At 45.8% G+C, this 14,557-nt stretch overlaps 1 protein-coding gene across 1 annotated transcript; it reads left to right on the plus strand.

The window, feature by feature from the left end:
- The first annotated feature begins 276 nt into the window (after positions 1-276).
- Positions 277-13,235, plus strand: LOC146188813 (leucine-rich melanocyte differentiation-associated protein-like). Its single transcript, XM_084603916.1, has 3 exons — positions 277-675; positions 4,963-5,195; positions 11,493-13,235. Exons 1-3 carry the CDS (start codon positions 430-432, stop codon positions 11,803-11,805), a joined length of 792 nt encoding a protein of 263 aa, XP_084460042.1. The 5' UTR covers positions 277-429; the 3' UTR covers positions 11,806-13,235.
- The last annotated feature ends 1,322 nt before the right edge of the window (positions 13,236-14,557 follow it).

Below are 14,557 nucleotides of genomic sequence, written 5' to 3' on the forward strand. Positions count from 1 at the left end.
GGGATACCCGGTGTCGTCTGCTATCTGCTAATGCGTCGTCTGCTCCGTTGCGCGCGAATGAACTGATCGATTGCGCTGTGAGTATTATTTAAAACCTGAATAAGGAAGGCGAAAACGTCCTTTTGTGGCACGCATTCCGAAAGTAGATGAACAGTGTATAGCGATTAATAGTTGTTGTCCAAAAGATGCTAGTTTCCTGCTTATGTTTTCCTCCTCTAAAGAGTGAGCCCAATGTCCGCGGGGCCACGCGTGCTATCGCGATATCAACGTATCAACACCACGTGGTTTCGTCACGAGTGGGCCCGCAGAATTCCGATAGCGCCCCGACGACCGGCGTCCCCGAGCCGGTAATCAGCAAGCAAACGGGCCGCCGGAACTAAGGCTGTCGCTGATACAAGAAAGAACGTGCGAGTCCTCCTACTTTCAGCCATGGCGGTCTCGTCCGCGCCAGTGACCGCGATGGCTGGCACTGCCGCTGCGTTTTCAAAGCAGCGGAACGGATCGGGTGCCGGAACACTATATGAGCCTTTCCGCAACGGAGACATCTCGTACGTGGGCCATGACTGCCACTCCATACCGGACCGGCTTGTGCACGCGTACGCCTTCGCGGCGTACCGCCTCGACCTGAGCTTCAACCGGCTCACCACTATCCAAGGCATCGAGCACTTCATCCAGGCAAGATACCCTACATCGTCTAATTTGACGTAGTGCTGCCGAATTTTAGAGGCATACGTACGTGATGAACGCGCTGTTTGTAATCAGTACTATCGTTTGCGCCGCAGAGATCGCATTGATAACTGCGCCATTTTCTGTGACACAAATTCCGTAGACACGAAATAATTCCGATCGCGTCAAATGTATGAAAGCATGCATCAGCAGAAGGCAGGGTTGGGAAAATCGTTCTGCAATAATGATATTCTTAAGCAGTATAGGAGAGCATGACAATTTATTTTTAATTGGGCAACCGCTTTTAGCGTCTTATCGAACTATATTACACCGCCAACATCTATAAGACGAAGCGAGATTTCAGATATAACGTCGTTTTCCCGAGATGTAGGTAACATGCACTGCTCTGTTCTCCTCTGGCTTCCCTTCGCTTTCGGCTGCTAACCTGGAAACAAATACTGACGGTTGCGTTTTATCGCTTCGTCCTTCAGTTTGTGCGTTGTGTAATCACCTGTAAGAGAACAAGGAGGTCGTCACATCGATTGTCCGGATTGATCGAGATATAAAAGAGGCGCAGTAAGCTGGTGCGCACGAATTGTTCTTCAGCACCAAGATCTCCCAGGCTTTTCAGCCCTCCATTATTTTCTATGAATTTGAAATCCTGCTTAACCAAAAAGATGGAAGCCGAAAACGTTTAAGAGTTTCGGGAGACAGCATGAGGGAAAATTATTTTGGCGCCAGTGAACGTATATCTTGAATTAAGCGGCCATATACCGCAGCGCTGGCTTACTGGATTTAGCATGTGCGTTGCACGCGGAAGTTGCGGGCTTCGAACCCTACTGCCGCTGAATAATCACTGGTGATACAATGAGTAAGCTTTCCTTGGCCTGGTGCTTCACTGTGTAAAATTACTTGGGAGATTAATGGGCCTTCGACCCCCTTGAGCGGAAAAGCAAATTATGGAGAACCTATTTAATTGCACGAGTATTAATTACCATATAGCTGTAAGATGCCATTTTACATAAGACCACACGGCGTACACATCAACCTCCACTTCTTCCCAAGCCGCACAAACTGGCGTGGCCTAGGCAGTAGCGCGTCTAGGTTCGTAGCCAGCTGCGCTAAATTAAATCGTTTGAGACATCCGGTGACTCTTAATTCGCATTACCTCATGATGTTTAAGCACATTACAACTACACGCGCGACGTACGCGTGCATGTTTCACGTCACCTTTGCGGGGTGCTTGAAATTCCTGCACGAGATCACATGGCTGTGATGTCCAGACCTTGTCCACCAATCAGGATTTCCGAAACAAGACGCCGTACACCTGCGGGAAAACACTGGGCTTTTTCGCTGAGCGGGAGCCGTCCCAAAATGCCCTGTGCTAAGCACTCTTCAGTCACAACTGTACTTACTCCAACAAAATGAATAATAATCGTTATGATCAAATTATGAGCGCGCGGCAATTAACCTTTTATGGACTGAGTCTAAGTACGTATTGCCCTTTAATTTTGTAGGTTTTCTAGCTTTTATTTTATATTGTAAAAAAAAAAAAGCCATGTCAATGAAATTTTTCAGCCAGTGGATGCATCAGAAGAACAACACTGTTCTTGGCCAATTAGTGAATAACATTTTCAGTTCGCAGTGATAACTCCATAAATAACAAACGAGCAGACTGGCCTGATATGGAAATTTATGGACTATTTGCTTGGGTGACTTGCGTCCACAAATAACAACATGGCGGAAGCGATAGCAACAAACGTGCTCGGCGGTCGTCGAAGCGCAATATGTCTGCCGCTCTCGATGACACTCAATTTATAGCTCGCATAGGAACCCTTGTGCTGAATGTAATAATCACAAGCTGCGGTCATTGCAGATAAATCGGGTCGCACTTTAACTGCGTCACAAAATTTATACAACAGCCTGCCTGTGGTTTGCTGCGTCAACAAACAGCCCAAAACTTAGTGGAATTATCATAAAGGAAAGGGGCAAGGTTTTTTAGATTGGATTGGATTGGTACTGAGGCTTCTCTTTTTTACCAGGTGGACCAGAAAGGCCCTAGCCAAGTCAGTTCCCTACCATCCCTACTATGACTGTGAGGTTTGGAGATTAAAAGTAGCGATAGCAATGCGTTGCAAGTGGCTGTGGAGTCTGCAACTTGCCAGGGTGGTACACGTGGGAGACTAGTGCACTCAGCTCAGTCCGCTTGTGTGTGTGTGTGTGTTTTTCAACTTCATGCAATAGGCGACAGAGGCGCTATTCCAGGCTAATAATTGATTTTGCGTGTTTCAGTCATTAATAAGTGAGCATTTTTTTCATTCACAGGTCTGCATCGTTCCATTGTGTGTTGAACATTTACTGATTTGACAGGTCGTTAAATAGAAGACGCATATAACACTTCGAAGGCCTTGATACACATATTATTAGCGTCAAGGGTAGAATAAGGGAAATAAAATGGCTGGACAGTATGAAAGAGCACAGGCAAGACTAGAGGGGAAGCCTCAGTTCTCAATTCGAGCCAAAGTTTGAATTGAATTGAATTGCCTTTATTTCCATAAACATACAATTTATGGGGGATTTAGGGAAAAAGTTGCACACGGCAACTTGACGGGCCTTAAACCCAGTCTGAGGGCAGCGGCAGCGGACGCAGGCACTGATTCAGGAAAAACAAAAGAAACAATGCATAATAAAAAAAAATTAAGAACATGTTGGCTTAGGCATTGTGCCAGCAAACAAAAAAAAAAATGCACTCTAAGAAAATATTACAAGAAACAAAGTAAAGCCACACAATCCAGAGTGTACACTTGAGCAACAAAAACAGCGAAAGAACCATTAACAAAGTAAACACTGCGAGGAAAGAAAGGACACATTTCAGCCATTGACAAAGGCTGGTATCACAAGGAAATACTGATATAAACGCGAGATAGGGCAAGAAATGACATCAATGTTTTCACGTGTGAGGGTGTTTAACAGGCGTGGTAAGCGATGATGTAACATTTGAAGAGCATAGTTAGTGCGAGGATGTGGCAAGTACCAGTATTCTGGAGACCGTATACTGTATTCTGTTCTGTTTCTGATTAACTGCGTTAAGGACGTGATGAAAGACTGGTTTTGTTTTACGTCTTTACGATAGGCTAGCAGCAGCCTGAAATCTAACAGAGAGTGCAGTGTGAGCAATTTCAACTGTTTGAAGAGAGGTGCGGTATGGGCGTCTACTGGAACATTACAGATACTGCGTATTACCTTTTTATGAAGCAAGAATAACCGATTTATGTTTGTAGCAGACGTTGTACTCCACACGAGACAGCAGTAGTGTACGTGACTCAGGAAAAGAGCGTTGTATAGAAGAAGTTTGGCCTTACGTGGCAGTGGTCTTAAACTGAACAGTACACCAGCGACTTGCGCAAGTTTTCCTGCAAGAAAGTCTGTGTGATCAGTCCATGACATATGGCTGTCAAAAAACACACCTAGCGTTTTCGCAGACCGGAAAAGCTCAATTCTTGAGAGACCTATAACAATGTCGGACTCTAAACTCACACCTTTATTTTTTGGTTGAAATAAAATAGCTTTAGTTTTGTCAGTATTAATTTTTAAGCCATTATCCTGTGACCATCTCTGTATTTTTGCAAGAACACAGTTTGCGGTTGAAACCAGGCTCGCGATATTGTTCGACGAAAAAAGGACCGTAGTATCATCCGCGTAGATTATGTACTTGGGTTCGACAAGGGGATTCGATTTCTTCTGGGGAAGGCAAGTTCCCTTGTCGAAACGAGGCTTGCGAACTGGGGCTTCCACTGAACCCTTGTTCAGTGCACTTTCATATTAGCGTCAATTGATACGATCCTCACAGCCCCTGGTTCTTGAACTCTGGTATTACGGCACTTGAATTCCAACGCACTTGGAACGCCCTAAATGGCGTCAAATATGAAGGTAAGCCTGAGACCGTGTACTCTAGAGATTCTTTGGACTAGGGCCCCGCTACGGTGGTGCAGTGGATAGGGCGCTCGACTACTGTGCCGAAAGATGCGGGTTCGTTTCCCTTGCCGCGGCAGTCATTTTACGATGGAGGCGAAAAGCAAGGCGCCCATGTGCTGTGCGATATGAGTGCACAGTAAAGAACCCCGTGCCGTCGAAGTTTCCGAGGCCACCGCCATGGCGTCTCTCATAACCTCAGTCGGTTTATGCCGTTAAAGCCTAGAAGCCAAACCAATCTTTGGACTAGGTTCAATAATTTCAGTGCACTCTTTTTATTCCACAGTTACATTCAGTTAGTACTGTCTCGCGCGTTGTGCGCAGCTCCGGGAGCTGGTTCTGGACAACAACGAGCTTCGGGACGCTTCCGAGTTCCGCTTCAACGCGCAGCTGACGACTCTGTCGCTGAACAAGAACCAGTTCGACAACCTGGACTACCTGGTGTCTTGCATCGAGCAGTGCTACCCTTCGCTCACGTTCCTTAGCCTGCTGGGCAACCCCGCATGCCCGGACCAGATCAGCAACCCAGACAAGGACGACGACGACGACTACCAGAGGTACGTCGGCGCTGTCGCCTCCATTCTTGCATTTTGAGCAGAGATGACCGTTTTGCTGCTCGGAGAAAACCATTCTTGATTTATTTTTCATACATAAAATCATAATTAAAATTGGCTACAGTTCCGTTGCGTTCGTATTTCGGTGATAGTCTAAATGATCCTAACCGAAATGCGAATGTTGCCAACAATTATGGGAATTTTAAAAATATATATATTACGCGGTTTTCAGACTGCTGTATATATGAGAGTGTACGACTAAAAATAATTCTCGCATCTTCTTTAGGGTGAGAATCGTCTAAGGAACGTTAGACGAAATTAAATGAAAAGATGAGAAACACCTTAAAATCTTTTATCGTCTCCTCAGGCCTCTCTCCGAGTCGCTTCATTTATTTGTAAAAGGTATAACTGCATGCTTTCTTGAGAAAGAATTGAAGGGCCTCTTTTCCTGATGGAACTCAACTGAGGTCTCAGGAAAAAACAAACAGTATTATCGAGTAGCGGAATGAGCGTGACCACTACAGAAAAGTTAAGTTTTGCTGCGTCAGTAACTATGTTCTTTAGTAACAGAAAACTCGATCACGCGACCACTATGCCGACGAAATTGTGCTGACAACGATGGCTTCCTCACGGCACAGCGTTGCCGGAAATTGGGCCATATCAGCCGTGACCTAGCTGCGTGTTTTGTGTTTTTTTTTTTTCTGAAGAAAACCTCCGTTGTTTTAACAAGGGGATGATTCAAATTCCTTCTTGTAGTGGGATACAACTGAAAAACGAATCAGCTGGTACCTTTTAAAAGAGGCCCTCTATCCAATCGCGTCGACCGGTTTTCATGACGTCGGCAGTCCTCAAGACCTGCTAGAGTAATACCCCTGCTTGTAAAGTTGTAAATCGGTCGAAGCCATTGTTTGCAGGGCCGCCTTTAAAGTCCATCTGCACTTTTCAGCCCTGCCGCGGTGGATGAATGGTTAGAGAGTTCGACTGCTGTGCCCAAGGACGTAGGTGTGAATGCGGCCGTGGCGGCCGCGTTTTGAATGAGGCCAAACAAAGGCTGTCGTAAACTGTACGATGTCACTGCGCGTTAAAGAACCCTATAGGTGGTCGAGATCACCCGGAGTTCCTTCCACTAAGGAGTCCCTCGTCGCTTTGGGACGTTAAACTCTATAAAACAACCCAAACATGACCTTGGCACGTCGTATAAGGGTTCGATTAAACACAACGCTCTCAGGTGTGCGAAACTGAGAGCATGCAGGAAGGCGGCGCGAAAGTGAGAGGTTTTGATTACCATAATGTCGTAAAGGTCACCAATCCGAGGCTTTTTTCCTCTAAAAGCCGTTATCAGGAACGCTGTAAGAATCGAAATAAGAGCTCTTGACCGTGCTGATTATCTGAAATAGAGGTGAAAATCCTCGAGAGAAAGCTCTCAGCACGTTTTGTCCGTGGACCTTGGCTGTTACCAAATTGGAACAATACGTGCACATATTGAGTCGTCCGTCTTATTAAGGTACAAACAAGGTCAATTGCAGTTAACTACGGAAGCAACTTGCGAGTGCACCGAGCAAAGTCCCACTGTCACCAAAAAAGGCCTGTTGCCGCGGTGCGCACGGAAACGGGCTACGCGTGCTTTGCGGCGTACGTTATCTTCAAAGCAGACACACTCACAGTCAAGAGGCGTTTCTGTGTATGCGCGCTACAGGATTAGGTTTGGGCACCGCCAGTGCAAACCTCTTCAGTGTTCCAAGCCCGAGGTTGAGGTCAGCTTAAAGGTGGTACGCAAGCTGAAAGTGAACTGGCCGCTGCGCGTGAAAAGGTTACAGTTGCGCCTCAGTGGGTTTGTTGGATTAGATAAAATAATAAATAGAATAAAATAATAAAATAGAATAAAAAGGCGGGAGGGCGGGCTCGTATGAGGGCGTCGGCGTTTTCCGGTAGCACGGTCTGGGAAGATTGGTAGCTTAGTTTCAGTTTAAGACACATGATCCATAAAGTTGAGTAGATTTAACTCTGCTATATGGGACAGTAGAGACGTGTGGCATCGTACCTGCATGCACATATGTACGCTGGGTCGACCTTGCTTTTTTTTTTCTTTAAAAACCAAAACGCAAACAACCACTTACTTTCCGATTCAGGCTTCGCAACGCTAGGGACACCATGAAATCTGGGGACCATTCGAGTTCGTGTGTTCTTTCTTGTTTTCTATACCTCATGATGCTAAGTTTTGAGCCGTTAAGCCGTGTATTGAAAGTAGATATGAACTTTTCAGAACGCCTTCCATTTGAGCTGAACAGTTTTGTATTGCTTGAATTACTTAGGCTCAACTTTTGCATCTTTTAACAGTCAATTCCTTCTTCAGCGTAAAGTTATTTGCATTGGTTCGTGTGCAGCCCACGTACTGGCTGTTGTCATATTATATTATATATATATATATATATATATATATATATATATATATATATATATATATATATATGCGATTATTTCGGGGTTTAAAAGATGAGCCCGATGTCACATATCTTGTAATCTTGTTGTAACTATGCATATGCATTTTATTCGTTTTTAGACTACATATGGGAAGGGTCTAAACTTTACTTTAGAATCATCATCATCAGCAGCCTGACTATACCCACTGCAGGGCCAACGCCTCTCCCATATTTCTCCAATTAACCCGGTTCTGTGCTAGCTGCATCCACTTGACCTCTGCGAACTTCTTAACCTCATCCGCTCACCTAACTTTCTTCACCTACTGAAGGTTATAGGACGTGCCGGGACAGTGGCAGCTAAAGATATGAGACCAGCAGTGCTGTCACATGTCCACCTGGTTTCCCACAATTTGAAGGATGTGGTGAATTGCTATACGGTCTGCCGGCTGTGTTTTCTGCTTAGCTCAAATGGGGCTCATTGTTCCCTCATGTCATGTCCGTAGGGAACAGCACGGCGGACTGCGTGAAGCGTCGTGCCACTCCTTTCATCAGATGCCTGATGAGCGTTGCGTATGCAGTCCCTAGCTCAATCCGGTCGGAGGGTGTACATTGGCCAACACGTACCAATGTTTATGATCCTTTCAGATAACGCCAAAATTAGTTAAAATAAAAGCTGGGGCAAATTCACTCCTGCACTGTGGCACATGCCGGGATGCTGCACGCCATAAACTGTACATGCCTTTGCGGACAAAACCAAAAGTTTTTAGATGTGACTAGGTGGCATATGTGAGCTTACTGAGACGTTCTTTGTGAGAAAAAAGGGAAAATACTACGTACGTGACTCATCAGTCAACCTGTATCAAAATGAAGGCAGGCAAAAACGAATGACTGTGCACAGTATTTGAAATCACGGTTTGAATCAATAAATTATGCGTGTTTCTTCAAATAAAGGCTGTCGCGAGTCTGCACTTGTTTTGTGCCCTTCTCGTCTTTGTATGTGTGCGCAGTATACCCTCTGTTAATTATAGACTAACGGTTAGAAGAACTGGAAATTGCAAGCTTTTGCTGTCGCAGAGGTAAATGTTGGGATCTGTTAAGCGAATTAAATGCGGGTGTTGGCTAACAGTGACAGGAACAATGAACAGTGAAAAATAAAACAAACCCCTGACCTTGCGCTTATTTTCTTTACCGCTCTCTCAAGTGAGCATCGCCAGCATGCTCCGGGAAGCCACCAAGGCATGCATACGCAGCTCTGGCACCGCCACTCGTGTACTATTATCGATAATGGAGAGGCTTCAGCTTGTTTGGGCACTTGAGTCTTGCCAACACGCACAGGAGGCGCTCGTAAATGCATTATCCTTTGTTCTCGGGCGTCAGGTACCAGTCAGATCAGCTTATGTAAATATACCGAACTAGATTATCTTCACTTCACGAACTTGGCAATTGTGATATATTGTTCCGAGAACTGGCGTAAGCCAGATGCATTGTACCTTACGACTGCTCTGCACTTAGATGGGCTGCGCTCTGTATAAAAATAGGCCCTTTACACAGCTCGACAGAAGAGGGCGATACAGGTACGAGGGAAGCCATTGTGGCTTTCCAGGCAGCCTATGCAAGTTTTTAACTGGTGTGCCGTTGACGTGACGTATCTTTAGTTGGAGCACTCATCTGTCGGCGACAAAAGCATGTAGAAACAAAGCGAAAAGGGGAAAAAAAAATAAACACGCCTCGCTGCGTCTGTTGTGGGAAGTGCGAGCTGTAATTTGAAATGCGAAGCAGAGACTTTCGAATCGTTCACATTGAAAAACGAGTCTTAATGCGATCGCATTAAAAGCCCCATACTTTAGAAATCCGGCGTCGACATTGTCGGCGCTGTGACCGGAAAATCAGGTAAAAAATTTATAGCAAGTGATAGCCCGCAGCGGACACTGATCGGTGATAGTGTTGTGTGACGTCACGCGACCACGAGACATGAGGCCGATTTGGCAGGATTTGCAAACTCGGGCTTCTCCTTTCAGATCGGGTTGCGATGGAAATCGAACCCTTTATTACTCAGGTCTGCATTCAGAGCCTGACCTGCTACTCCTCGATGTCAAGCAGGCACGTTCATATACAACCTGGTTCAACGGGGTTTTATGTCTATGTCGGGTGGTGTTTCAAGTAATGCGGTGACTTGCGGCTATAGACTAACATCGATCTGTGACGTAAACAAGATGCGGTAGCGCTGCTGTCGCCAGGCTGGGCGAATGGGGGTGAAAAGAAGGCTTAGCGTCCATATGAAAACAGGGAACCAAAACGTTTCGAAGCAGTGTTTTCTGATTTCACAGTGCGCCTATGACTCGTCGTTCGGTGCAGAGTAACCATGATTGTTAAAGTATGAGGTCTCATTACAGAAGCGGAGTATTTTTCAAACAGCGCAAAACGTAGGGGGGAACCAGTCGAGAGCACGACTCAATGAAACACCATGCAAAGTAAACTTACCAATATAACTTTCAGTTTTCGAAGAGCGCCAATAAATGATGACGATGGTTAAAAGTTAGCGAGCGTTTCAAAGAAAAAAAAATGTGACAAAGCAAGTTACGTCATTTTAAAGTCAATATATTTTTAAAATGCCTTGATACATGTGTATTGCAAAGCCCAACATATACATACGAAAATCTCGATCATTATCCGCTGGGTGCTCTTCGCAATTGTGACAACTTGTTGTGTTGCCCGACATGCTGCCGCGAACATTCCTTCTTAATACTGCCACTAAAATAATACAAACCTTTAAGCCAAGGGCAGTCCTCGCTCATCACGATAAACGAACCGCGCGCCGCAGCAGACAACCAAAATCTCCATCTGCTCATGCAATTGTCATGTTCGTGGAAGCCTCGTCGTCTGCGCCGCCGTCTGCTACAGTGGGCCTTTCTCTTTGCTCGTTTGTCATGACGGCTGAGAAGTGCTATTTGGATATAGTTTTGTCTAAGCTGCACGCCTTGAACGACTGATGTTAGTAACCATGCATATTGAGTGCACGTGACAGCAAATCAAACTACACGAGAAGCTCGCGCGATTCGGAAAAACACCAAAAGAATAGCGGGTGTGTATGGCTTCACAACGCTGTTTTAGCACCGTTTTGAATATAGATTGCCACAGGAAAGTTGTAGCATACTTTGTCACATACTTCAAAAGCGCTAGACAACGTTTTACGACCGGCCGCCTAAGTTGGTGCACTGCGAAACGAGAAAAATATTGCGATAAGTTGTGTTCACATGTGCTTGTATGGGTTGCTTTCCCAACTCTTACCCCCATATGCATGTTTCGGGGTGTTTTAAATTACTGCTCTTTTGAAATGACGTTTCATACTTTCACAATTTGTTCTAGAGGTGTTCATGGTTGCTCTGTGCCAGAAAACGACGTCATATATGCCACATGTGAAATCTGAAAACTGTTTTGAATACGTTTGCTTCCATGTACTCGTATGGGCGCTAAGCCTACTTTCCACATCAGTCTTGGAGCGTGCATGTACGCGAAAGGGGATGCTCAAACGAGATGGAGTCCCCCCCCCCCCCCCCCAATTTGGTCATCTTTCTTATTCTTTGTGAACTGCAGTACTATACCAAAGCGGTCGCTTAGCATTTCACACGTATTGAACAATTATTCCCCTTTTTTTAACCTCATGTCTCGATCTAATCTGCATAGGAAGGAATAAATTTTTGCTTGATGGCTATGGGACCTCATAAAGTAAAAAAAAGGAAAAAAAAAAAGAAAAACCACGGAAAATACTGAAATTCCACTGAGTGCCGAAACGGTTACATATCCGTTCTCGTTTTCTATCATAGCTGTTCCCGAGGAATGGTGCGGCCATTTGCCCAACGTTTCTGACGCTTTGTCGCAGGTACCGCTACTACGTGATCCACAAGCTCCGCAACCTCAAGTTCCTCGACTCTCGCGCCGTGAGCAGGACCGAACGCGCAGAGGCCAGTCGGGTGGGTGCCTTCATGCGCGTGGCGAGGCCCCCTCTTCACATGGGGCCGCTCTGGACCGACGGCTCAGACTCAGACGCCGAAGGCTACCGGTATACGCCGCTGCCCGCGCTGCCGACGCACGGCATCGGACAACACCGGAAGACCGTCTACGGGGTGCTCAAGTATAAGTACACCGGAAAGCACTCCGAGGGAAACCGCTTCATTCGAAACGACGAGCTGTGAGCCCATCCTTCCCAGAGCCATCGAGGAGCGGCCGCTAGATCGTGAATGTGAACGGCCTGGTATAAGTGCGCCTTACACGTGACTCACTGCCACTACGAGCTGCGGGCGTGTTTTGTGTGTGCGTGTGTGTGTTTTTGTGTGGATGTGCATATCTCCCATCCTGTGGTGCTTATTTACCTCCGCCTTTCGTTGCCTGCGTTTCGACCATAGGATGCGGCTCATCGAGCAAAGAGCGCGTGCCCGTTTTGTTCATGACGAGACATGTTTTGTCAAGATGGAGGACCGCGACACTTTAGGCATCTTGCTCGTCTGAAAACATTTCAACTGTTTAAGACGTCAGCCAGTGGCGCCTACATATGTGGTTTTGAGTACTGGACACTGGATATCTAATGTGATCAGCATTAGTGAGAAGCCTCTGCAGCTTTGGTTTCAGGATTGTACGATGGTGTCGCCGAGAGTTCCACGCCATAGAAACACTTCCTAACTTTGAATCTGGGTTTGACCTTTAATGACAGTCATCACCGATGTGGTCATTATGGCGCCTGTTTTTTCGTCGCGCCCCCTCCGTTTTTTCGTTGGCTGTCCCTTACGAAGCTTCCAATGATCGAGTCAATAATTGTGGCTACTGAGGAGCTTCACGAAATATCCGTTTCGCAAGAGCAGTTTTTGCTGAAAAATTAGTCGTATGAGACACAGCGGAAAATCATGAACGCAAGTAACGAGATCGCATCAGTATTCTCGTGTCCGCGGAGCTTTTGCAAAAATCCTCTCCTGTGTAATCGAGCCATTGCAAATGCAGTTATAGAGTGCACTTCTCTGGACAACTACCGTAAATACCTTGGCAACAAGAACGACAAAAATATACAACCTTTGGCACACGCTTATTTTTTCTGCGAAGTTTTAAAGGATACCTACGCTCGGAACGATTACATGTCTGCTCGATGCCTAATCATGAAAAAAGAAAAACTGCTTATGTATGCACAGTAAACGGCAGTATATATGCTGCAGTGCCTCAGCTTGTATCTTTGACTTATATGGTATAGATTGCGGACTCGGCATGGCACGAGTGTACGTAGGCTGAAACATGATGAAAAGAAAAATGTGGCAGCAAATGAAATCAGGATACCAGCGGTGATTGAGGCTCACAATTTATTCCGTAAGATAAAGACTCCAGTTTGTGAGAAGATGCTTAAAGTGATTATGCTGTGTCATGAGCGTTGCGTTTTTGCGGGAAACTCTACATGAAGGTTCGTGATACAATTTTTATTGCCAACAGGAAGCTCGTTTCTGTTGACCATGGCGTGTTTTTAATTGCTTACTACTTGTATAGCATCTTTTTATTGCTGACTATTTTACATGTGCATCCTAGCACGACTACTCATTAAATGTGTTATTTCATGCACCAGTAAAGGAAGTATTTACACTGTCTACTCTGCTTGGTGAAAGGCTTCTTCGCCGTAAAAAAAAGTTGTCCAACATAAGCATAACGGGCCGGTAAGGAATGGCCACCCTGGTCGTCATTGACTTGGGGACAAGCTTCCATGCTTGCATCCAGGCAACTCAGCATTCACATCAGTTGAATTAACGCCGAGCAAGAATTTTTCCTTTATTCAGAATACATATGCCACAAGCCCTCAGACTGGTTCTGAAAGGAGGAAAAAAAAAAAAAACGACGTCCCCTTAGCGTCACGTTAATCTGGGCTTTGTTCCCTACACTATATGGCCACGCGTGATAGGCACATTCTTCAACAGTTTAGAGTCCAGAGGGTTTGCTTCTGGGCCACATCGTGTGGCTCGAACTGCATTCTAAGTGTTCCAAATCTCTGGAAGGTAAGATTGTTTGTACTATACTCTTCAACGGGAAGGACTTCCAGGCATGCTGAAGGAGCGCCACTACACGCCTTGGAACCAGACTTTCTGGGCTCTAAACTTTTGGCGAAGACTGTACTTACCGTTTTTCTGTGTATTAAAATCAGTCCGCCATCGCAGCTAGTCTCCGGTGCTCTAGCCTTGCCTGGTAAGATACCTTGACGGCCATGGAGAGGAGTTTATGCCAAAGGCTACTGCTTACTGCGCACAATTTTGACAGGTGCATGCTGCAAGATATGTGCCCAAGAGCAGAACATTCTTTGGATGGTTTTCCTCTTTTGAGTACAGCCATGGGCGTCCCTTTCCCCGCACCGGGCACACAGGCCGGGGAAGACGGGGAGTTGTGCGCCCGCGGATTAGAGGCTGGCAGGTAGCCCTTGCTGTTACTTTTTCGCGTCTTGTCACGTGAATTAGGTATGTCGTTATCTAGTCACATTATTGACTTTTTCAGCGTCATTGTGTCACCTGACTGAAATTTTCGCATCTTGCCACGTGACTTCGATATGTTCACGCAATATCATCGCTAATTGCACCCATTAATTAACCTTGTTAAGGTTATTATTAAGGTTAAGGTTCAGTTCAGTCGTGTCCGACTCTTCGTGATCATATGAACCATATCACGCCACGCTTTCCGGTCTCTCACTATCTTCCTAACATCACATAACTTCTGCAGCGCCTCGAGGATGCCATCTAACCATCGCGTTCGCTGCCCACTCCTTCTCCGGTGACTCTCAACCTTTCCCAACATCAAATCTTTCTCCAATTTATCATTAACGAACGGCAATTAGCATGACGTTATCTCTTATTCATCTTCTTCACATGACGTTATGGAATCATTCCCGGTAGGCAGATTTTGCGGACAAGACTTCCGGTGATGGGTTTC

Source organism: Amblyomma maculatum, chromosome 5 (genome assembly GCF_055883805.1).
Source record: "Amblyomma maculatum isolate TAMU_Amacu chromosome 5, ASM5588380v1, whole genome shotgun sequence".
Classification (NCBI taxonomy): domain Eukaryota; kingdom Metazoa; phylum Arthropoda; class Arachnida; order Ixodida; family Ixodidae; genus Amblyomma; species Amblyomma maculatum.

Coding starts and splice junctions, on each gene's coding strand:
- LOC146188813 (XM_084603916.1), top strand. CDS start 430: ATGGCGGTCTCGTCCGCGCCAGTGACCGCGATGGCTGGCACTGCCGCT. Junction 676..4,962: donor GCATCGAGCACTTCATCCAG/GCAAGATACCCT, acceptor CGTTGTGCGCAG/CTCCGGGAGCTGGTTCTGGA. Junction 5,196..11,492: donor GACGACGACGACTACCAGAG/GTACGTCGGCGC, acceptor GCTTTGTCGCAG/GTACCGCTACTACGTGATCC.